This window comes from Alosa pseudoharengus, unplaced genomic scaffold (genome assembly GCF_046254945.1).
Source record: "Alosa pseudoharengus isolate Yale_2024_CS ecotype anadromous, Long Island Sound unplaced genomic scaffold, YU_APseudo_1.1 YU_APseudo_1.1_scf_3, whole genome shotgun sequence".
Lineage (NCBI taxonomy): Eukaryota > Metazoa > Chordata > Actinopteri > Clupeiformes > Clupeidae > Alosa > Alosa pseudoharengus.
The window spans coordinates 9,070,392-9,095,799 of NW_027468718.1; the positions used below are offsets into that span (position 1 = coordinate 9,070,392).

At 40.8% G+C, this 25,408-nt stretch overlaps 1 protein-coding gene and 1 long non-coding RNA gene across 4 annotated transcripts; both read left to right on the forward strand.

Annotated features, from left to right (window-relative positions):
• The first annotated feature begins 2,667 nt into the window (after positions 1–2,667).
• Positions 2,668–4,330, forward strand: LOC143099595 (uncharacterized). Of its 2 annotated transcripts, none has more exons than XR_012981684.1 (5): positions 2,668–2,778; positions 3,126–3,218; positions 3,335–3,637; positions 3,741–3,837; positions 4,179–4,330. XR_012981684.1 is itself a non-coding variant. In XM_076262518.1 (5 exons), the coding sequence occupies exons 1-5, from the start codon at positions 2,741–2,743 to the stop codon at positions 4,195–4,197; spliced, it is 462 nt and encodes a 153-aa protein (XP_076118633.1). In that variant the 5' UTR covers positions 2,668–2,740; the 3' UTR covers positions 4,198–4,330. The 2 variants fall into 2 exon arrangements, 1 of the variants encoding a protein (XP_076118633.1); XM_076262518.1 differs by having other exon boundaries at positions 3,423–3,637.
• Positions 4,331–13,169: 8,839 nt separating this feature from the next.
• Positions 13,170–21,566, forward strand: LOC143099597 (uncharacterized). 2 transcript variants are annotated; one of them, XR_012981686.1, is made up of 6 exons: positions 13,170–13,274; positions 16,380–16,478; positions 16,591–16,673; positions 16,833–17,135; positions 20,648–20,753; positions 21,402–21,566. It is a non-coding gene; the product is annotated as an uncharacterized LOC143099597 (long non-coding RNA). The 2 variants fall into 2 exon arrangements; XR_012981685.1 differs by having other exon boundaries at positions 13,170–16,478; positions 21,402–21,564.
• Positions 21,567–25,408: the final 3,842 nt, after the last annotated feature.

Consider the following 25,408-nt stretch of genomic DNA (forward strand, 5'->3'; position numbering starts at 1 on the left):
ACAGTGTGCTGTAAGTATGTTGGGGATGTGTGTTGGAGAAGCTTCCTGATGAAATAATGTGCTGTGTAGGTAGGGGAGAGGGGGGGGGGCAGTGTACTGCAAGTATGGTGAAGGGACTTACTATTGCAAACAGAGTACTGTATGTATGATGTATGTGAGTGATGACAGTGAAGATGTGTGTGTGGGCGGGAGGGGAGTGGAGCAGTGACTGTGTGTGTGTGTGTGTAGTGTGTGTGTGAGTGGGTAGGTGGGGGCAGTGTGCTGTAAGTATGTAGAGGATGTGTGTTGGAGAAGATCCTGAAGACAATGTGCTGTGTATGTAGGGAGGGGGGGGGGGGCAGTGTGCAGCAAGAATGTACAGGAGGCTTACTGTAGCAAGCAGTGTGCTGTATGTATGTGAGGTGATGACAGTGATGATGTAAGTGTGTGTGTTTATATATAGTATATAAGTAATCATTTCACCTTAAAATAATGGCTTCAAACTCATTTTGGAGTTTGGGGTAAGGGGAATGGAGTCTCTGACACTGTCGACACACACCAGGAAGGCCTGGTGTTGCACTATGTAACACTGTGGAGGGTGGGAGGAGGACCCTTTTCACCCATTTCAGATTAGTTAGAGATTTTCTTATTGCTAACTGGGTAGCGTTGGAAATTAGCATAAAGGGAAATTCCTGCACCATGTTGTTTTAATATAGTGGAGAAGGATTTGGAAATGCATGTTAGTAGCATTGCATTGTTCTCAGGAGTTCAGTCCTGAGATCCACAGCAGTCACGAAGCGTTCTGTCGTCCCTGATTGGTCCGCCCTTTAATATGATTTGTTCCTTAAGTGAATGTCCATACTGACTCATTTGTTCCAGATCACCATGGAAACACGTGACTGCACAAATGATTTGCCTGTCAGTAGTTCAACCTACAGTACATAGGCTAAAGGGGCTTGAGTTCTCAAAGTTAATGCTATCAGTCTATTTTGTTATGCGTTTCTTTAGCTAGGTTCACCCCAATTTGTATTCTATGGATGAATGCTCATCCAAGCAAACTCAATATTTCATGTGGAGTACTGTACATGTAACATGTCACATAGTAACTTCTCTATAAATACCACTGCTAAACTAAACCAACAAGTCTGGCTCTTAGGTGTTTTCAACAAGACCCAAGTCTGAGACTGGATGGCTACACATACAGTACACACCCTATACCCATAATGAATGCCTTATTCAACCCCCAACCCCAGACCTTTAGTTATATACACACACTCCTTACTATCACCTAGTTTGTTGAGTGGTGCTGGGAGACTAGTGACATCTACTGACAAAAAATAAGAATTGAGCCACCTCAACTTAACCATGGGCTCTGGTAAAACTTTTCACTTCCAATTATTCAAAACTTAACTTCCACTCCCAATTATTCTATCCTTGTTTTATATAACAATACATTAAAGGACAGTGAAGAGAGTGACAGTAAGCAAGTGGGAGAGAGAGATGGGGCGGGAACCCAGCATGCACGTGGTGGGCATGTGGAATATGGTGCGGCACTGTAACTAGTTGAGCCACGTCACACCCCGCCACCTATCTATATTACCAGTGCAGTGTAGACCTGGGGACCTGCATCACTTTAGGTAGAGCAAACACAGTGAATAATGCAAAGATGTTAAGGGGGAAAATTTCACAGTACTCCATTTAGACATGATGACGCATAGCACTCAGTATTTGTTTTTAGAACTAGAACTTTCCACTGCTGAATTATTGCACCTTATGACCTACACAGGATGTGTGAGTAGCTACAGAGAGAGAGAGAGAGACAGAGAGAGGAGAGAGAGAGAGAGACAGCGAGAGATAGAGAGACCCACCACACACAGAGAGAGACAGACAGACACACACACACATTCTCACAAATCTGTCCTACCTACTGTATCTAAAATGGTTACCTTTGGACTATTTCACATGAGCTGCTTTCAGACACGTCACATGGACACATTTCAAAAGTAGCAGTAATAAAACAGTATGTAAACAAGCAACCCGAAGGTGTTATGGCCTTGTCTGGGTGTCAAACCGCAGGTCCAAGCAAGTGCCCACTTGAGTTCACCTGACCACAAAGGCTCACTCCTGCAAACTGTGTTACTGAGTTGCTCTGTTGAAGAGCAGTGCAACTCTAAGTTGAAATGATCTCTCATCAAGGACTAACAAATAAAGTTAATTTGGCCAATTGTAGGCCATTGTATAGTATACTATTAGCCTGACGGAGCCAGACTCAGTTCTATTTTGTGAGCGGGGTAAATTTGGGTTGGCTTCCAGGCTAGTATAATATAATAGTATTGATAAATGGTAAATGATAGCAGTGTAGTTCAAAATTAAAGGAGCGGTGACAGGAACCGATTCTTAACTCCATTTTGTTGAAGTTGAAGTATCACAAAAACAACCCCTACTTTGGACTCACTGACAGTTCATGCACTACTAACCCAAGACTTTGTGGCACTTCTCCTGAACAGTTTTTTCCTCATGAACAGTTACTCAGTAGTTGTGACCAGAAGGCTGTTTGTGTTGTGTACCCAACGTACCAGAGGCCTGTTGATATGTATGCACAAACTGAGGTGAAAATGCATGTGATTACCACCTCTTCAGCTGGTCGGCTGGCCACTTCCTGTCTCAAAATTGCTCCTAGCCCTCTTGAAGCACTTTAGAGGTCTCCTTCATCATGAAACCATCAGATAAAAAGGTTATAGTTAAGGTGTTGCTGCTCTGAATGGTGTTGGTGTCTTGGTGGTCTCTACAGCGAACAATGTGAGTGTAAACCCTAAACATCTCTGCTACATGATACTGCAAGTATATGAGCCTCTAAATTGACTGCTAAGAGACAACTTTTTTGTAACATAACAGTTTGACTGAAATGTTGTTCTAATGCAGTGAGACATAAGAATGTTTACATTTCAGAGTAAGGTCACAAATACATTTTTCATATGCATGGAATATGAATTTGTGCTTCCTCTCAGAAATGCATTCATGCATTCTTTGAAAGTTCATCCATTGTGTAGGATATTATTAACCAGCCATATGAGGCCCTAGTGATGCAAAGATCAAATCTCCCTATGGGTTCTCTTCCATACGCGAGTAACCCCTTCCTTTCACAGACGGTGCAGGGCTGGTCGATATGGCGAGGATATCCACAGCGTTCCTGATGGGTCTCGGTTTCTGCTTAGCTTTCCACTCTCTCTGCAGCAGTGGTAAGAACATAGTGCTTCAAATGTGATGTTTTACTCGGGTCTCTTACAATCATACTGCCAAATATGTTAAATGTGTAAGTAATACTAATAAACCTGTCCTCTGTTTTGCCGCACAGATATAGAAATGACAACAAACCTCCACACATCTGAAGGAGTAAATGTTTCTCTTTTCTGTAACACGTCTGGTGATCTTACTCTCATCAGGTGGAAAAAGGAGGACACCCTGATTTTTGCCTATAGTCCATTGATAACTACAACAAAGGAGAACTTCACCTCAGCCAGGATGAGTGTTGACCCTGCTACTCCCAGAACTCTTTATATTTCTCACGTACATGTGTATGATGAGGGAATATACATCTGTGAGGCAATAACTCTTAAACACAAACTAACACAAACATGGAACCTGACCATCGACACTGGTATTTTTCTTCCTATGTTAGTCGCAGAAATTTGGAAAACTTGGTTTAACTTGGTGAATGCTTGGTTGTAACACTCGACTCAATACTTCCTTGTAACTCACAGATGACAGCCTCTCACCATTTCAACAGATTTGCATCATGTATGCTGCCACATCAGGGATAATTGGCATCATCGTATTTGCAGTATTATGTATTTATAGGTGAGTAAATTCTATTTGGGCTCGTTCCTCAGTTACAGTCATAGTTTTATAGTTATAGTTTTACTCAGTCATTCTGACATTGTTTAATGCTTAGTAGATAAAAATACAGTCTAGTGGTGGTGGTTCAATGTCATACTATATATGCTTTTGCCAATATTTGACTAGTTCCACACAGGTTGCTACTGTATATCATAGTGCATCACCGAGACACATGCTGTTGTTGTTATTGTTGTCGTTGCTTTCACCTGATGGTGTTAAAACTGAGAGGTCAACACATTTGAGTTGTACATAGACTCCCGTCCCAGACCAACTCTCTCCACCACTGGTCTTATATGTTACAGGAGCAAGAGCAGCAGCTGAGGGACACGAAACCGAAGATCCAGAGAGAACATCAGGGTTTTCCACAACCATTACTTATCATGGGCCTTATAGTCTGATGACTTTTTTCTATTTGAAAACCAATCTCATTTGATTAAAATTACTTCTAATTGTTTTGGCTGTTGTTATTGTTTCCGTGGTTCACTTTGTTAGATTAGAATGTAGGTTTCATTCTCAGTTAGTTTAGTGAAGTGAAATACCCACTGATTCCATATCCTATAGTTAGCTTAGGGACTGTTCGTTATTTATTGAAGGGGCCACCGGAGGAAAATAGGGGAGGGTCATGTCTTTTTATTCTTTGTTGAGGGGAGGGTCACCCAACTTTTTATTGTCTAGGAGGGGGGGGGGGGGTCACCCATCTTTTGTATTCATGAAAACAGCAAAATATCAAAGTGGCTTGTTTGATTGTTGATTTCTGTCGCCATATAACGTTCTCTTTCGTTTCATAGCTGTCAACATTAAACATTGAAAATAAGGGAGATTTCCCGGGTTTCTCACCCAAAATACGGAAAATGTCAACATTTGTCCCCATTAACATTGGAAGGTTTGGAGCAATTAAGTAGCCTACTTTATTTACGCCTAACATCCTATATTCATTTGGTCAACTTTATCCAGCCCTAAAAAAAGCTAAATTTACATTTGGTTTATTTGTAGTTTACCGTGTAGCCTAACTTTTAACAGTGTGCATGCTTAACATAGTAAAGCATACTTGTGCTTCATTCATCCACACATTCAGCTCCTAACGTTTTGACAAGCATTTCTACCAATTGACCTTGTTCCTGCCCATCTCTAGCTTTGCTCTCTCCATCCTTTCTGTTTTTATTGTTTGCAAAAAAATATATAGTAGGCCCTATTTATTGGTAACCAGCAACAAGTGCAATTTGTTAATCACTGTCATTCTCTCTCCTGCACAAACGTGTAGCCTACGTGTGCAAAAATGTGTAGCCTACGTTCCAAGTAGCAGTGCGTAATTCTGCTTCATAAAGTTGAACAAATACATTTGGTTATTTCATATTATCACCCGGAGAGAATAAATACTCTTTTCTGATTGGCTGGCGGGTGGCCTTTAATTCTGAATAACAGGACACCATTCCATATCAATGCTTATGAATGGTAACTATAACAACCATAGTAGGACGACGGTTGCAGCGCTCTAGAATCTTTTGGTTGCAGGCTTCCCAACAATGGAATCAACTGTAAACAAGCTAACTGTCCATGCTAAAGTTGTACAACAAGCTGAATAGTGAGCTTCTTTTTAAACAGAACCGCGTGTTTACAGTGTTTACAGTGGCAACCGGGTGATAAGCGGGATAACGGCCTTCGAGGTGTGTCCAGTTATACGGAATTAATGGACTTGGGCGGAGGCAACTCCGCTGCGCGTCGGGGAGTTTTTGCCCCTCGCCCTCGTCCATTAATTCCGTATAACAGGACACCTCGTCGGCCGTTATCCCTTACTAAATAGCCAGTTTATGGTCTACAGTGTAGAGTTGATAAGTTATGGTAGGCCAACTTGGAGTGAATACAAACAGGGGAAATTCTTTGTCTACTCGTAGCTGAGTAGTCTGATAGTAGACAGGTGCGCACGTAGACATACGGCCGAACATTGCATGCGCCAATGAATCGTGCTCTCACGACAACCACGCCGTTAACTTAAATGATAATGATAATAAAAGATGATTTGAATACATCTGTTTCACTGGAAGGGCAAGGGGGTAACAACAGGACAACACAGAGACAGGCCAGATGGCAGGACTAATGAGAGTATTACAGTAATATGGGATATTCTACAGGAAAATATTAAAGCGGCAAGACTGCGGGGGAAAAGTTAAAACACGATAAACCCGGAAAAAGTTGGCATGTTAGGTATGTTTCTGTCCCTGTGATTATTTGTGAAATTGTGCAAACAGCCTTTTCAAGTAATTTGAGAAGGAAGGAGTGTAAATTGACGCTCGTCTGAGAAATGGAGTTTTGGATAATGTTCAGCTTCGGCAGCTTTACAATGACTGAGGAAGCCTAGAGACGAGTCCATAGCAACCAGTTCATGTGTTGAATTCATTATTAGGCTACCCAGTGTGCTTTGTTGAATGGTCTCAATGTTTTATTGTTTTATTTTATGTGAATACTTACTAGAGGAGTAACTTATTTCAAGTAGGCTAATGCAGTTGCAGGAAGTGTGCATTTAGTTTCCATGCTTATTGTGTTTCCACAACAATGTTAGTGAGTAGCCTAAATGTACTGAAATGGCCACCATCTTGGTGAAGTGTTATGTGTAAGATCAGAAAGCAGAGGTTCATTCTAGAACGGTAGCCCAAGTCAGTGTGTAATCATAGCGCACAAGAGTGTGGGCGGAAGACATCGACAATCGGCCGGGGAGGGTCATGTCTTTTTAGAAAATTCTGCTGGAGGGTCGTTGAAAAATCTCTTGCAGGTAGGGGAGGGTCATTCAACTTTTGATTGAAGCACTCAAAATCCCTCCGGTGGCCCCTTTTCTAAAAACAGTCCCTTAGTGGCATAAAACATAACATTTATCACACATTATTATATGGCTGTTCATAATGCTAGTAGAACGCTCCATTGACTTGAATGGGATTTCCCAACGTTCTACGGTAAAATAAATTCATGTAATTACCGCTGCAAACATATAATTACCGCTGTCAATGGCAACGGGTTTTGTGCTGCTGATCATATCACTCCGCAAGTATTCCGGTCACTTCTTGCATTGGACCTTCATTCAAAAGTGAAAGCAGACGGTTGATCAGCAGTGTTCTAAAGAATGTTTGATTCAAGTTCAGCGTGTGTTGCGAACTATTTGTTTTTCAGCAAAAGCCACGACGAAACGGTAACAAATAAGTGTAAAGAGACATATCGTGGAGTTTATTTTCTCGTTTTGGCAAGTAGCCGTATAATAAGCGGGATAATGTATAGAACGCCGGTCATTATTGGGAAAATAAGTCCCTTCAGGGCGAAGCAAGACCCGAAGCAAGTCTGGTTCGCCCTGTCGGGACTTACTTTCCCAATAATGACCGGCGTTCTATACATTATCCCTTACATATCAGTTAGGGGAATACAGGTAAATTTCCTGTATTTTATATAAAAAAAACATAAAACAGTCAACACTGAATACAGTAGGTCACTCTTCATGGATCATGGAGTCATGGATTTTCTTTAAAATGTATGAGCAAACACAATGTTAACCTTTTCTCATTAGCAGTGGGTGTGGAGGTTTTGACTGTTATTACAGTATAAGCTTGACTGTTGACATTATAAGCATATGGTAATTCCATACATTGAAATGGCCAAAAACATTAAACAACTTACTGTAAGAAGATCTTTGTGCTATCAGTGTCTATAACCCACTGCATACATTTAGGCGAGGATCACATCAGCCAGCGGCAAACGCAACGCAACGCTCAGACCATAATAAGTTTTATCTTGTTCCTAAGCAACACAAACGGTTTGTCAATTGAATATACGGTCGCGTTGCGCTTTGAAAGTTGAACCAAGTTCAATGCTCAGCTTGTTCAACACTAGCGTTACGCCGGCGTTGCCACCGTTCCGCTGCCGAACCATAGAGAGCAATAGGAAACCTGCCGCTTGCCGCTGGCTAATGTGATCCCCGCCTAAATGTCTCAACTGTCGCTCTCACTTCTGACCTCCTCTGGGACACACTGTAGGCCTCCTGTTCATACAGTGTCAGAATGGGGCCCTAACAGTGCAACACATGATACTGATGCACACATTGGGAAATCGCACATCTTTTACCCTTTGCTTGAATAACATGGTGTGTTCTTATGTGTAAATAACCCCTCGATTCATCAGAAATCTTTATCTGGATGTCTCTAGGCCTATATTAATAGTTTGTTGCTTCATTGCTGACCATATTATTTGACATAACGTAGGCCTACGTGTATGTGTGTGTGTGTGTGTGTGGGGGTGTGTGTGTGTGTGTCTGTGTGTATGTCTGTGTGTGTGTGTCTGTGTGTGTGTGTGTGTGTGTGTGTATGTGTGTGATTCTGCGTGTGTGTGTGTGTCACTCTAGGGCTTACCGAAACGAGTTGCTTCGCCCTCTCCATAGCCACTTGCACTCCGTTTGTGCGTTCACGTGGAGGGTCCGCCATATTGAGAGCCATCCGAAACCAATTAGTGTTAAGTGGTAGTGAGTTATAAACCCTTCAATGCCGAGTGAACACCGATGCCCCCATGTCGAGTTCTGTGTAAGTAGGCTACACCTGTAAACAAATCCATGCAAAGACAGCGTCTGAACCAGTTTCTGCTCGGCACAGTGCAGTTTTTTCCAAAGCTGAATGCGGTATTATACCTTACGCGCTAATGAGGAACTTCTTTTAGCTGTGAGAGTGCTTCCCACCCGAGTTAACTCCATAACCAAGGGGGAGTAGGTAGGGATTAGTTTTGGAGAGGCCCTGTATTTCTACAATACAAATTATTTTGTAACTCACAGTCACCATCTAGTGGTGCTGAGAAGATAGAGCATGTCCGTGCCAGCTTGCATGAACTCATTCAGAATTCTGCAGCAAGGATTATAATAGGCTCCAAATCCACTAGCCATGTAACACCATTGCTTATGCAACTGCACTGGCTTCCAGTTGCCTACAGAATATGTTTTAAAACCCTGCCCCTGGCATACAAGGCTCTACACAATTATACCCCCACCTACCTCACTGACCTGGAAGTTTACACCCCTGCCCGCTCAGCAGATCCTCCTCAGCAGGCCTACTGCATGTCTCTAGTGTGAATCTCAGCATTCTGGGAGAGAGGGCGCCATATTACAGTAAGGGCCATCTGAAACCAAGATGGCTTATGGACTGACTGACTGACTGACTGACTGACTGACTTTTACTTTTACTTTTATTTTCATTTTATGAGATGACTATAATTTTAACAACTTTTTTGTTTGTGAAGTGACATTGGGTGTCATGAAAGGCGCTTTAAATAAAATGTGTTATTATTATTATTATTATTATTATTATTATTGGGTAACTGTTAACAGTATATGAGCATTTCCCCATGTTCTTGAGTATAGTCATTAATGTAATTATTCATATTTCAAAATCATTCTGAATACAAAAAAGTTTCAGTTTGTTTAAGACAGGGGTGGAAAAACGTTTTGGCTCAAGGGCCACATTGGGTTTTAAAAATTGGCTGGCGGGCCGCACAGGAGATAACTAATAGTAGGCCTATCATGTCTATTTAACATGATGTTTTGACATTGACATTGTAAATCTCTTGCTGAAATTGTAAAGTCTTGCTGATCCTAGCACTCACCAGCCGTCTTAAACTGACACGTAACTGTTAAAAACAGCACTCACTGATGCACTTATTCTTACTGTACTCTAATGTTTTTTTTTAAATTGTCCTAATATTGTTGAGAATTTTTCTAAAACTTAAACTGTTTACCATGTTGTTAGTCGCTTTGGCTAAAAATGCGTCAGCCAAATGTAATGTAATGTAATGTAATGTAATGTAATGTAATGTAATGTAATGTAATGTAATGTAAATATTCTCTAAGGAGAGTGAAAAGCAGTGTGCCGTAAAACTAATCCGGATCCGACCCGCGGGCCGCAGTTTGCCCACCCCTGGTTTAAGGTGTTGCATGTCAAAGGAAAACAATACTAAATGGGTATCCATTGCACCATCAGTGACCCTTTTCGTCGAAAGTGTTGAGAAGGGTCACTGAGCGGCCCCCCTCCACTACAATTACAACACAATACACCCTGCGGGCATGCGGTGCCAATAAATGACAGTCGCAACTCTCCCATATTACAAGTCAGTGTTTCATCAAAATAATTTTGAAGCTGTTACTTCACTGTAAAAAACAACAACATTGGTCAACAACAACATTGGGCCCTATCGTGTATCCGTCGCAATGTGGCACAAAGTGACACAAGGATTATTCTTATCTTACACTCAATAAAGTGAGGAATTGTTCACCATGTGCTCCACGTTTATTAAACCTTGCGCCCAGGGGTGTGGCAATTAACAACATAAGGTGTGGTCTAGCCTAGCGCATGATCCAAAAAATCGATATCTTAAACAGTCTAAAAATCATCGCACCACTGACCAAAAAAAAACCTGGTCTTTAGCGAAAGGCCCATATAAAGCACAGCTGAAGACACACTGTCACGAGATGTAAGCAGCAACTCTGCAGGATAAATATCCTTAGGATTTTTATTCAGTCATTCAAACATTATTGGGGTATGTGTAGATTTCAGGCTATGTGGGATAAGTGTCACTTTCAGGATATGTTTTTGATGGTAATCCCTTGTCATTCAATGGTGAAAGTAATTAACTGTGTGGAACTGTTGTGTCATTGACTATGAGACCAAGGTGAAGTTAGTTTCACTTTGCCAATGAGTTCAAATATTAGGCGAGTCCAGATGCATGTAGGCTATACTCTGCAAGTCACAAACAGGTTTTAGCAAAGCAAGGTTTAGTGGAATCCCTGTTCCATACGGTCTCGCGTGCAAGCATATTCCTTCAAATGCGCCGTTGACTATTAAAATACCGATGCGCTGTTTGAAGTTGCGCTGCTTGCTCTTAAAGGGAATGACAGATGTCATTCTCATTTGTTTAAAGCAGGGGTGGGCAAACTGTGGCCCGCGAGCCGGTTCCGGCCCGCCAAGCACTTTCATCCAGCTCGCTGAGCATTTCATTTGGTTATCAGGCTGCTCGCTATAGAGACGACGTTGGTTAGCTTTACTGCAAACTGCTTTTCACTCTCCTTATTGTTGTATGGTTGTTGTGTGGCCCGCCGGCCAATTTTCAAAACCCAATGTGGCCCTTGAGCCAAAAAGTTTGCCCACCCATGGTTTAAAGTATGTTACGCCCAAAAAACACCCATGACTGATTAACATAAGAATCACAAAATCATGGCATTAAATTAGTGAATATGGACTGGCCACACCTTTAATGTTTATAAACTTTGCGCTTGACCATCCGGTCAAGGCTTATACTTGTTTGACTTTGGGGGACAATGGGTCCACCTACGGGTTCTAATGCAGGAGTCCAGTGATGTATAAGTATAAGTAAGTATATATACTTTTAAGATCCCGTGAGGGAAATTTGGTCTTAGGTGAAGCACACACTAATCCCGACGCAGTGAGCTGCCTACAACAGCGGCGCTCTGGGTGCAGTGAGGGGTTAGGTGCCTTGCTCAAGGGCACTTCAGCCATTCCTACTGGTCGGTGAATGTTGCCTGATAACAATATGTCTTGTTATTCTTCAGAACTCTCACCTACATTGGACTGATAAGAGAAAAAAAAACACAGAGAGAGAGAGAGAGAGACAGGAAAGTCCCACACTGAAAAGTCATACGTTATACCACCCCCCACTCATTTCTATCTGTGGCAAGTCAGAGAGAGAGAGAGGGAGTGAGAATGTTCCACTGAAACCTTAGCTTGAGGAGGAGAGGGCATAAAGGTTGAAAGGGGAAAGAGGCTTGTAGGTAGGTATGATGATGAGCATCTATGGTTGGCTAAATTTACAAGTTTGTTGTGCCCGTCAAACATGGTGAGACTGAGTGAAAGTTGAGAACATCGTGCTTCTTTTCAGAATTGGACTGCATCATGTCTTTTCTTTACCACTTGCAATGAGGACCCACAGTGACCTGCACCTGATGCTTTTACTGTGTGTTTTTTCTCCAGCTCATCAGTGCAGGTACAATCACAGATTTGTGAGTCAGTCTTTTTTTTTTTATCTGCTATCTTAGATAGATCTTTCAAAAAGTGTTGTATGTACAGTATGTGTCAGGATCCTGCCTGGATGGAGTGACTTTGTGCCACCCTGGTGGCCACTTTGTGTAATGTCCTGTGTCTGCTGTATTTGCCTAGGCTGCATTTTGGCGAGAGTTACGCTTTAATGTCTCCTAGTCATAATTTATGTTTGAAAAAATGATCATGTTGTATTATTGTTATTCGGTTGATACTATTTTAAATTGGGTTCCATTTTATGTGTTGTTATTGTTTGTGTTATTGTTGCTGTTCAATGATTCCCTTGCTGTGAATACACCTGTATTAAGGTTCCTCTAGCGCCATCTGTTGGTTACAGTTTTAGGTTAGATAATCTCATATTTTATAGCTCAACTGATAATCATCATACAGAAAGCACCTCCATTTTTATCTCCATTTATGAAGCTTTATCACCACTAGATGGAGGCATTACCATATTGCCACTGATGATACTGACGACTAATTTTCCTCAGAGTGAGTTATTGAACGTCTGCTACAGCAACTCAACACAATGTAGAGAGGAAGCAAGCCAGTGAACAGGCACAGGAAGCAAGCCAGCTACCCATATAACTAATACCGTATTCAAACCCTACAGACCTACTTACATACACACACCCTACTGTCACTGAGCCTTTGGAGAGTGCTTGGTACAGGAGGACGAAGAGTCTGCAGTGCCATCTGCAGACAGAAAAGGAGGACTTGACGGACAGTTGATGTAGTAAAAGTAGCTTACTGTTGTTGTAGTTAACCCTCATCTTGTGTTCCCGGTCAAATGTCACCGATTTAGTCCTATAATTATTTTTCTCTCAAAGATATTGTTAATTAAATCTGACTAACATGAGGCTCCATGATTCTCTTCACACGGGGCATCCGATCAAACAAAATAAATGTTGATCATTTTCATAACATTTGGGTGATTTATTTCACTTTTGTACACCTTTAACTCAGGTTCAGGTCAATAAGGCCTGCAGGCCATAAATAAGAAATGGAAGTTCGAAACTTGTGGTGTTCAAAAGAACATACTGTTAGTTGATACTAAGGTCTTTCACAACATTAAATTGAATTAAAGCGCTTCTCAAAATGCATATAGTGTTTCCTGTCTGCTTCAGCTGCTTGAGGTTTTTTGTAGAGCAGGTGGAGGGCATGAGGGGCCTGCTGGTGGGTTTGCTGAGCTCTTGTGGTTCAGTGGCTCAGATACAATGCTGAACAGGGAAGCTACACCAGGTCTGAAGTACCTGAAGCGTTCGGGTTACGTTGCATCTGCAGCAAGAATTAGCAACACTATAATCAATGGAAGTAGCTACACCAGTAGTAGTAAGTGAGTTGAATTTACCTTTCTTCTTAGAATGCATCTTTATAGTGTTTCCTGTCTGTTGCAGCACTGGAGCTTGAGGTTTTTTGTAGAGCAGGTGGAGGGCATGAGGGGCCTGCTGGTGGGTTTGCTGAGCTCTAGTGGTCCAGTGGCTCAGATGCAATGCTGATTTTCACTAACAGAGAAACACAAGTCAATATGTCCTATCAAGCCTATGAGTTGGACCATAGCTACTTCTAAAACACCTAGCACTTAATATTTAAGATGTACTTGATGTAATGAAGTAATGAAGTGTGTCAGGCTATGATGTAAAGCCTACTATAATACAATGAAGAAAAAAAATGAGACAACCATTGTTTCAAAACGAAACGTACGCCAGTTTTTGAGGTTGCTGTCATGCAGTACTAACCACTTTCTCACAGATGCAGTGGCCCACCTCTGTACATTTCAGACAACTTCTCCAAGTCAATGTCCAGACCACTTAGACTGAGTATGAGTTTGGGACTCTTGTCTTGTGGGATCAGTGAGTTTGAGACTGTTATAATGTGGGGTCAGAGGTGAGCTTAGAACTGCAATCTTGTAGGATCAGTAAGTGTGACACGAGATCAACATTCATAGCCAACTCTATAATACAGCCTATAAATATACTGAGAGTGAATGCTAACAAGGATACGTCCATTGACACCTGTGCCATACATTTTGTGTTTGGTGTATTGTGCAGCTTTCAATTATGTATTGCCAGGTAAATGTAAAACTACATGAGATAATTTGGTTCCAAGGACATTCGTCTTAGGTGTATAACAGATGTCCTCTCTCTCTTGTATGATACAAGTCTCAAAGGTTCTCTGTAGCAAAGTACATGGACATGGCTGAACAAGCTCAGGACAACAATGACAAAAAGTCAGCTCTTTCTATGCTTCTCCCATCAGTGATTTTGGTCCATGTGTTTTTTGCATTACAGTGTGTAACATTAATAAAGGTTAACGTATGTGTAAAAACCTCTGATTGTCACACATGTCTGCGATGAGCTCATATTTCCTGTCTAATTGCTGCTCCTAGTCCCAGGCCTGTTGAGTCCACACACACACTTCTCTCTCTTCTCTCTCTCTTCTCTCTCTCTATTTCTCCACCCCTTTTCCTCCTCACTAATGTGGAGACTTGGACTGAGTGACCACTGCCTGCTCAAGATTTTAAAACCACACACACACATCTGACTGCAGCTGCTGCTTTCTGTTTTTTTTTTCTGAATTTCCGCAAATTTCATGGGAATTTGACATGAAGTCAAGCAACACTGAACAAGTCGCTGGAGAGTACATACAGTACATGTATGTTGATGAACAATTGTATCAAATAAACACCGAATTCACACACATAATTAACATGCATAACATAATAACTGGAATGGTTCATTTTCATCATCCTTTAAAGAGAGACGTGGTCAAGGTCAAGTTTCTGGTGGATTCCTGACAATAATCTTTATGGAGAGCAGGCATGCACACACACACACTCAAATATGCATGCACACACACACACACACACACACACACACACACACACACACGCACACACACAGACAAAGTGGTCATGCAGAGTACTGTTACTGGATGGTGTATGATTATGCTTAAGATTATTGCTAAGCATTAGGCATGTTTGTATTTAAGTGAGTAAGTAAAATGACACTACATTTCAGAGTGGACCTTTATGTTTCCTGTATGTTGCAGCACTAGAACTTGAGGTTTGAGGTAAGTATAAGTAAGTATAAGTATTCTTTTGATACCGTGAGGGAAATTTGGTCTCTGCATTTATCCCAATCCGTGAATTAGTGAAACACACTCAGCACACAGTGAACACACAGTGAGGTGATGCACACACTAATCCTGACGCAGTGAGCTGCCTGCAACAACAGCGGCACTCGGGGAGCAGTGAGGGGTTAGGTGCCTTCCTCAAGGACACTTCAGCCGTGCCTACTGGTCGGTATTCGAACCGGCAACCTTACAAGTCCGAAGCGCTAACTAATAGGCCACGGCTGCCCCTCATTATCATTTTGCCATCAAGAGCTTATCATTTTGAAATCCTTTACAAATGTGGATTTACTATAGCCTGGCGGTGCATTTTGGGGATGGCCAATACTAAATTCAATCAGATTCATAGCCTACATCCTGATTTGTTGATATTGAGACAATGATTCCATGCAAAGGCTTGGGCTTCAGGGCCCCCTGACCCCTTGGGCCCCTGGGCCCGGTAGGCCCGTGCAGTAATCCATCCCTGTGTCCCATGCTACGGTGGTGGTGGAGGGCCAGAAATGATGACACATAACAGAGATGGGTACAGAAGATTTGAAATGAGGCGTAGCCTACAGTACGTATGTGCTCATGAAATGCGGACAGATGGCCACTCATGCCAAAATCTGGACAAATGTCCAAAAAGGAGGACACACTCTCTATCCAGACAGAGGGCTCAAAAACTGGACTGTCCGGACGAAATCCGAACGGATGGCCACCCTAGTTGTTTTGTGGGGTCAGATGAGAGTTTGGGACTGTTTCAGTTCAGTGTTGTTGTTGTCCTCATGTCTTTTTGCTTTCCAGTTTGTAAAATACCTCAAATTAAAACTTAAAATGTAAAGGTTTGTGTAAAAACACATACAGAGCCACAATCATTCAATGTCCTGTCTAATTGCTGCTCCCAGGCCTCTTGAGTGCAGCTCCATAGAAAACCGCACGGTGAAACACACAGACACAGCTTTCATTGTGGTGCTTCCCACAGGTTTACGCCTGTTATCATCTATAGTCAAAGAGAATGCCATTACAGGAACTATTCATTTATTATTATTTGAATAGATTGGCATTAAGAAATTGCTTTTACACAGACCATGTCAGTGCTGGGTCCTTAAAATCATCCTAACCCCCCCCCCCCCCCATGGCGCCCCTGCCCTTAGGTATCAGAGTAAGATAGGGATAGTAGGGGGTTAATAAGGGAAGTGAAGGGTGCTATTGGGTTTGTTGTTTATAACTGGGTAGGTAGATTGATTCAAAATGCTATGTTTGTGTTTATCATCTTTTTCAGATTGTATTATGTTATATTTTGTTTCTTCATCATGTCCTTTTAAGAAAGAATTTGGACAATGCGGAAATCTCCAGCCAAAGTGAGCACTTCTAGCATCATCCTCCTGCACTCTCAGAAAAGAAAACACAGAATTACCTTAAGAGGTACAAAGACTCACTGCTGGGGCAGGGCTGCCAACCACTTCCTCCTATGTATGGTTTTCTTTTGGACTACAGTTGTTCAAAAGCTGACGATTACCATTATTGCCTTCTTCAGTGCAGGACTTTCTTCTATGGCGAAAAAGGTTCAGCTACAGTATCTGGGTTTGTGCGGAATTCTGCTGCATCTTACATGTGGAGGTAACATCCTTATAAGCATTGTGATTTTGCACTGCTTTTTTGATGCTTGGTCAGCAATATTGTCATTGCCAACATTGTCAATACATTCGGTGATTTACTGAAAAGGGTCAGTATCACTGTCACATGTTATTATTAATGCTATTATATTGGTCGTTACAGATGAAGTGGAATACATCAGCAAACATCTGAGGGAGAATGTTACGCTGCACTGTAACACATTTGGCAGGGATGTAACAAGAGTCAGATGGCTGAAGGATGGAATCCAGGGGTTTACATATAGCCCTGTATTGAACAAAACCAAAACACACTTCACTTCAAAAAGGATGAGTGTTGATCCTGCTACTATGACACTGCATATATCTGATGTGAATGTATCTGATGTGGGAATATACACATGTGAACTAATATTTTCATCTTCATTGCCCATGAGGACAACAACATGGAACTTAACCATTACTTCAGGTAACTGCTTTCAGTTATTCTGTATGCATTCCTATACATTCAGCACATGTGTGTGATGTCATTAACAGTGTTGGGAGTAATGCGTTACAAAGTAACGCGTTACTGTAATTCCACTACTTTTAGTGGTAACGAGCATGTAACGAATTATTTTAAGTAACGCAATTACAATGACTGAAATTTCAAAGAGTTCGTTATTTGCGTTACTTTGTTGATCTTGAATGAACGACTGCAGACAAGATGACAGATGCACATTTGCTGCTTCTGATCTAACGTCTCCCGACATTAGCTGTGTTTCCAGTGATTGTGTAGCCTACATGTTTAGATTGCAGATGCATTCTTTACAGTTAATAAGAGCCTCCTCACATTCCTCATTATTTCATATTTATGCTAAAACACACACGAGTGCATTAGGCTACAATTTAAATGGGCATCTTAAAAGCCTTTTCCCTTTCGTTTCCATCTCGTAAGCTCCACTACAGTAAAAGCGCATTGTTGTTTATTTTATCTCTGGTCTTTTTCGCCTATTGCGCAAAAGCCTCGTTATATCAATTTCTCATTCTTACAACATAGCCACGCCACAACACCAATAGGCCTACATACAGTAGCCTATATATAGCCTTGGCACAAGCAAGCACACGTTTAACTCGAGAGGAAAATGCAGATTTCACTTACCAGATAAAGAAACCTCCAAATAGCCTACTACAGCGACTTGAGTTATTTGCACAGTATGTTTACATCGGAATTGACGTCCGTGGTGTTATGGATTAATTTGTCTGCGACAGAACATGCAACTTCTCTCTGGAACACCTTATCAGCCGAAGAGTAACCTTCTGCATAGTTCGCGACAACCCCAAACCCTCGGATGCGCATTAGACATTATTTTGGTAGTTCAGCACTTGTGAAGCGCAGGCTTTTCCCAAACTTGTGGTGCTTAAAATGCTATATAATACAACTGTGTTCAAAGCAGGATGATGATAACCTAAGGTTGTATGTGTGTGTGCAGACAATAACTGCTTTGAAAATAAGCCATTTGACATTGTTTCACATTACATCCCATTGAACTCATTCCATGTAGCCTACAGAAGGATTGCAATAATAATGATAACTAGATGTACCGCAGAGCGGTACAATATATGACCGCCGCCCAGTTCAGCACATTTTTTCCACAAAAAGAAATCACGCTGAAAGGCCTATATGATTCTAACTGTCTCACTAAATTGCATTATCCACACTCAATTCTCACTGGTATCTGCTAGACAACAAGTACCAAAACATGATTAGTTCATAGATTTCTCATGTAAAATTCATTTTATACAACCCCACCTCCATCTTGCCTGTTTATAATTCTGAGAAATTCTTGATTGTTTGTGTTATGTTTATGTTATGTGTGTGTGTGTGTGTGTGTGTGAGAGTGTGTCTGAGTGTGTGGGTGTGCGTGTGTGCTTGTGTTTGTGCCTGCGTATGTGCCTGTGCATGCAAGCGTACATATGTCTACTGTGTGAGTATGTGTCATACGTATGATTACTGTGAATGTATGTGTGTGTGTGTGTATATCTGTTTGTGCACATGTGTGCACATGAAATGGGTTAACATGACCCCTGGAGGCAAACATACGGAAAAAAATGGTCATCCTAGGCCCTACAGTTCTCAAGATATTCACAGAGAACTGTGTCTGCCCTACCTTCCTTTCGGGGGGTCCAGTCCAGCGGGGGGGCTACAGATCAAAACGAAAAATGACGGTTCCATGCTATCCATGTGGGGGTACATGCCCACCAAGTTTCGTGTACCCCGGTCTTTCAGTGTCCCGGGAATCCTTGTTGGTGTACGTCACTAAATGTACAAATAAATTATTTTATTGTAAGGCCCCCCATGAACGAAAGTACACAAAACTTGGCATGCATTCGGAGGGTGTCATAATGATCCTACATTTTTAATTTTGTGCAGTTTTGACCTTGTCAGCCAGAGATATTGTGATGAAAACACCTAATTTTTTGCTTTTTAATTTTTAACTAGGTGGCGCTATACATGGAATAAGTGGTAATGGGATGGGTTGACATGCCCCCTTAAGACCAACATACATAAAAAAGATGGACCTCCTAGGCCCTACGGTTCTCGATATATTCACAGAAAACTGTCTCCGGCCACCTACAGGCCAGTTGGTGTATAGTAACATAAATTAATTTATTGTGTGGCCCCCCATGAACGGAATTCCACAAAACTTGGCGTGCATACAGAGGGTGTCATAATGATCATACACTTCCAATTTCGTGCAGTTTTGACTATGTTAGGTCACAGATACCTTCAATTACAACACCTCATTTTTACTTTTTTGTGTTTAACTAGGTGGCGCTATACATGAAATGAGTGGTTATGGGATGGGTTGACATGGCCCCTTGAGATCAACATACAAAAAAAAAATGGTCCTCCTAAACCCCACAGTTTTCGAGATATTCACAGAAAACTGTGTCTGCCCTACCCTCCTTTCGGGGGTCCAGTCAAGCGGGGGGGTTACAGATCAAAACGAAAAACGATGGTTCCATGCTATCCATGTGGGGTTACATGGCCACCAAGTTTCGTCTACCCTGGTCTTTCAGTGTCCCGGGAATCATTGACGGAAATTTGGATATGCGAAAAAGAAAAAGAAAAAATAAAAAAATAAAAAAATAAATCTGACTAAACCTATATGACCGCCGCTTCGCTGCGCGGTGGTCATAATAATAACTTACTATATTGCAGAATTCAGTGTCAGTGCACCACCATGCATACTAGTAGTAGTAGAAGGCAAGCAGTAGGCAGTGTGCTGTACATATCTATCAAACCACCTAGATGGTGAGGGTGGCACAAAACAAGGTCAGGGAAGCCTTCATGCATTGTAGAATGTTTTGTGGTCGGAAAAAGTTTGAGAACTCATGCACAAGGCTATTGACTTGAAGCAGGGATGGATTACTGCACGGGCCTACCGGGCCCAGGGGCCCAAGGGGTCAGGGGGCCCTGAAGCCCAAGCCTTTGCATGGAATCATTGCCTCAATATCAACAAATCAGGATGTAGGCTATGAATCTGATTCAATTTAGTATTGACCATCCCCAAAATGCACCAGAATACAGGAAATCACATCAAACAAATTAAAAAATGTCAGGGGGAGGACCCCCAAACCCCCCTCCCACATATACGACAATAAGTGGGGGGGCCCTTAATACATCTGGGTCCAGGGGCCCGAAAGTTCATAATCCGCCCATGATTTGAAGGCCCGTTGAAACTACAATAAATAGGTCTAAAAATTAGGTTTATTGTGTGTGTGACTTCAGTACTGTTCATATTGACATTTTAAAAGCAGACTTAAAAGTAACTCAAAAGTTACTTTCTCTAGTAACTAATTACTTTTGATATACAGTAATTGGTAAGGTAATTCAATTACTTTTGAAAGAAGTAACTAGTAACTGTAACTAATTACTAATTTTCAGTAACTTTCCCAACACTGGTCATTAATGATCCATGCCTTAAAACTCATCAGATCACTCATCAGATGCAGACTTATCAGATCCATTCCCATTGGTCTACATCACTACTGGCATATCAGGGACAATCATCATCATCTGTAGCCTGTTATGTATTTACAGGTAGGTGCATCACTATCCCTATTTGCAGGGGCATGTATCATGTTTATATGTAGGCCTTGTAGCACAGCACTGTGCAATACACAAAAATCATTAGTCACATTCACTTATCATATAAATATAAAGTCATGGTCTTCTCGCTATTTGTATATCTTTCATGCTATCTGAAGTGAAAGTGGCAGTATTTGGATTAGTTACAAAATGGTTGCTGTCTCTTAATGCATCACTCAGATAAATGATGTCTTGCCTTTACGGTCACCCTATGGTTGCAGATGGTAAAATTTAGAGATGGACATTAAAATAACACTCTGTAGCAATTTACTGACTTTGATGTCTGCTTTTATGGCAACTTGTTTTGTTAAAATCTCAATGTTTATAGATGGTACATGGTCATGTGAAGGACAGATTAATACCTTAACAATCAGTGCATTTCAGTTGTTCAGTGCTTTTAAAACATCCCAAATGTAACGTTTGTGCAATTAGTATGTACAAACTAATTGATTGTTATTCCTGTAAAATTCACAACAACATTTAAGACAAATTTTGCCATTTTAAACAGATTCAGTATTATCATTTTAAATGGAAATGATAGTTGTTGAGTTTAGCTAACAATGACAATATCACATTCTAACAGCATTTCACCCCTGGCAGTTTTTGTTACAGCTCTAAATTCTCTAACCTGTACACGCATGCCATACGTGAAGCTGAAGATGTCATGACAGAAGTGTTTTTCTCAGCTACGCAACAAGGCACCATCAGAAGTAAAACGCCAGTGGATGTATGCTGAATTAATTATTCAATTTCAAATAAAAATGTTATTGTTATACTGTAATTATCATTTCATTTATTATATTACTTAAATATTAAAGCAACTGTTGTATTAGACCAGTGGTTCTCACTGGGAGGCCCGAACACATCACAGGGGGGTTGTGTTGGATTTTTATTTTGACAAGTTGTCGTTGTTCTGTCTTCCACATTCATGAAAGGTTTGGTATGAATGTTGAGTCATGTCTCATGCAACAGTCATGAATGCTGTATGTGCAGTTTATGACAGCTGCTATGAATGTGTTATGAACTCACCCTTCAAGTAAAGTGTTACCAAAATTATTATTAAAGGGGATCAGGAAAAATAAATATATTATAATAAAAAAATAGAAATGTAATGCCAGAGGAAATACAATAGTGGATGGAAAGATGCTGGCTTAATGTTGGTGCGGAAATTCCTGAAAAAAAAAACATTGAATCACTTAATCTTTGAGTTCATACAAACCCTCGTACCAAAAAACCTTGTGTGTCAAGGTGTTTTTGAGATATAACACTCAAGGTGTTTAAGACCTTGACATTTGACCTTTGACCTCCAACATCAATTCACTTCAGCTTTGAGTCCATACAAACACTTATACCAAATTTCAGGCATGTATGTCAAAGCATTCTTGAGATATCATGCTCAGTGTTCATGGACTTGATCTTTGACCTCCAACATCAACTCACTTCATCTAAACACTTGTACAAAATTTGAAGCATATGCGTCAAGCCGTTCTGGAGATATAATGCGCAAAACATGAGATGGCTGTGACTTTTATTTTGACACACGGGAAAAACTTAAACAGGATGTGTAGTTTTAGGGAGCGCCAGATTGTATGCATTAGAAGCTGAGACAGTTGGATTCACAGGTGACACCTGTGCCAGTGTTCTGATTAGCCCGGGAACTATTCTGGGAGCTTAACGAGCGCAGCTGGCTTTAGGCCATTATGACATCACAGCCATTCAAGTCTATGGGGGGAAAATTCGCTTTTGAACATTTTTAATCCCCTATTTCTCCAAAAGTATAAACCTTTAAAAAAAATCTGAAATAATAACTCTCTTGCCCCACTCCAGACCTTCAGAACGGTTATTTCAACATGTCTGTACGTTAAAGCGATGGTTCGTAGTAATTTTACCCTAGGGTTCTTTGCACCATGACCCGAGCCAAACACCCTCCCAGAACCTTTTTTCCCTTGGTCGAGCCCTGGTCAAGTAGCGCCGTCAGAAACGAATGACGTTCTGCAGTCATGATGGAACCAACTTTTATCTCGTAAATTACCCCACTAATAATGCCCTGAATGGTACGAAACTTCTGCAGTAGTACAACTACGACATTTAGTCCAATAACGAGGCATTAGAAAGTTTGTAAGTGCACCAGGAGTTTATTTAAATAAGACTTGCCTGATTATCTGCTACTATACCGCTGCGTCAACGTTTCTTCCGTGATTTGGGAAAAGCCTGTAAAAGTCCTTGCAGGAAGCGATTACATCAACGTTTTTTGGTATATCCAGTTTTAAATATTTTTTTTCCGAAGTGTTTACAACTTAGTAATAACTAATAATTGTTGCAAACTGGACTACGAACAAAATATTAGTGCATTCCTGGATCTACATCCTTATGCATGCTTCCTGCCAGGACTTTTACAGGCTTTTCCCAAATCACGGAAGAAACGTCGATGCAGCGGTATAGTAGCAGATAATCAGGCAAGTCTTATTTAAATAAACTCCTGGTGCACTAGAGATTGGACTAAAGGTCGTAGTTGTACTACTGCAGAAGTTTCGTACCATTCAGGGCATTATTAGTGGGGTAATTTACGAGATAAAAGTTGGTTCCATCACGACTGCAGAACGTCATTAGTTTTTGAAGGCGCTACTCGACCAGGGTTCGACCAAGGGAAAAAAGGTTCTGGGAGGGTGTTTGGCTCGGGGTCATGGTGCAAAGGACCCTAGGGTGAAATTACTCCGAACCATCGCTTTAAGCGGTTAGAGTCGCATTCGTTCTTGAAAAGGTAAAAAGAAAAGGTTAGAAGAAGAAGCAGCCAGGAGATTTCAAGATAGTGGATTCCATCCACTATATATATAAAAAAAAAAAAAAAAATATATATATATATATATATATATATATATATATATATATTAGGGGTGTAAAGATTAACCGATACGTATCGGTATCCGTTTTTAACCTGTAAGATACGGCTACATCGATACGTGAAGCCCCGTATCGGAATAAAACTGAAATGAACTGGTCGTTATATCGATTTACTTGTTACAAATCGGTTCACAACCTTTTCTGCTCGCTCAGACTCGAATTTACGTTCCAAACAGCGCGTTCATCCCACTTCCGGTTTTGAAACTACACGTGGCACGGATTTGTGGGTAATGCAGTTCGTTTTTGGCTACATTCATTGCCCAAAGTTGTCGAAGGACGTCATTACCCATACATCTACTGCAATTTAAGCACATGACAACTCGCACTCGTTGTTTCAAAATCCAGCATGAAATTAAACACAGCAACGATAGTCTGTAGAGTAGCCTTACGTTTGATAAAGGGATTTCCTTAATGTTAAATAATAATTTGGCCCTTGCTGCTAAAACGATGCACAAATTATTAGCCAATTATTTTGTTCATATTCACCCAGACTTGTGGCATTATAGGTTTCTGCATATTAGGTCTACCGTTGGAACAAAATAAGCCCAGAGAGTTCATTGATATGTAGGCCTATTTTATTCTTGTAGGCTATATGAGAAAAGGCCAAGAGTGTCTTAAGCACGGTTTTATTTTATTTCGGTATTGTCTCACCTCAACAAGGCTACAGCTCCTTGAAAACAATCAGATATAACTCTATAAAATCTATAAAGTCTATAAAGTATTTTTATGTTGTATTTGGCTGCTGTGTTTGACTGAAATGTAGACTATTCTTTTTTCATTTCAATACAGTATATGATACAAACCTCAGTTTAGATAATAATATTCACACATTTAGTTTTTTGCCTAATTGACAACCATGACCATGATAATTGATAATATAAAATGAATGTGCACCTTGAGAAAATGATGAAAAAAAAACTTTCAGAATTCTTTCCATTCTTGAACTGCATCGAATTGCATCGAATCGCATCGCATCGAATCGTACTGAATCGTTTTTTTATGAACATGTATCTTTTCTTGTATCGAATCGTGTCCATGTATCTAGATGCGAATCGTATCGTCTTTTACATGAGAGATTAACACCCCTAATATATATATATATATATATATATATACACACACACACACACACACTCACACTCACACTTATCTTTTCACTATGTATTTCTTTCTCCCTCTCTATCTATCTGTCTATCTATCTAGCTATCGATCTTTCTCTCTCTCTCCTTCCTCCTCCGCAATGTGGAGGTCTGAACTGAGTGACCACTGACTGCTCTAGATTTTAAACCTACACACATGACATCAGACTGCAGCCTCTGTTTTGTGATCACTGTCCTTTTCCTGAAGGGATATCTTTCGGGTTCTGCAAGTTACATGCAAAGTTTACATATAGTCAAGCAAGATTGTACAAGTCGCTGAGAAGTACATACATGTATGTTGATGAATAATTCTTTCAACAAAACACCACATAATTAACATGAAGTAAATGGAATGGTTCTTTTTCATCCCTTGAGGAGAGATTAGTGATATGATACAATACTACCATGGCTACTTGGAATTACTAATTCTCAGTTGGTCAAGTTTCTGGTAGGTGCCTGACAATAATCTTAATAGAGAGCAGGACCAGACTACAGTTATTTTAGGTTTAGTCTGAATTTCCTTTCAGTTTGACATTTAGCTTCAGGAAACGTGGTTACATGTGATAG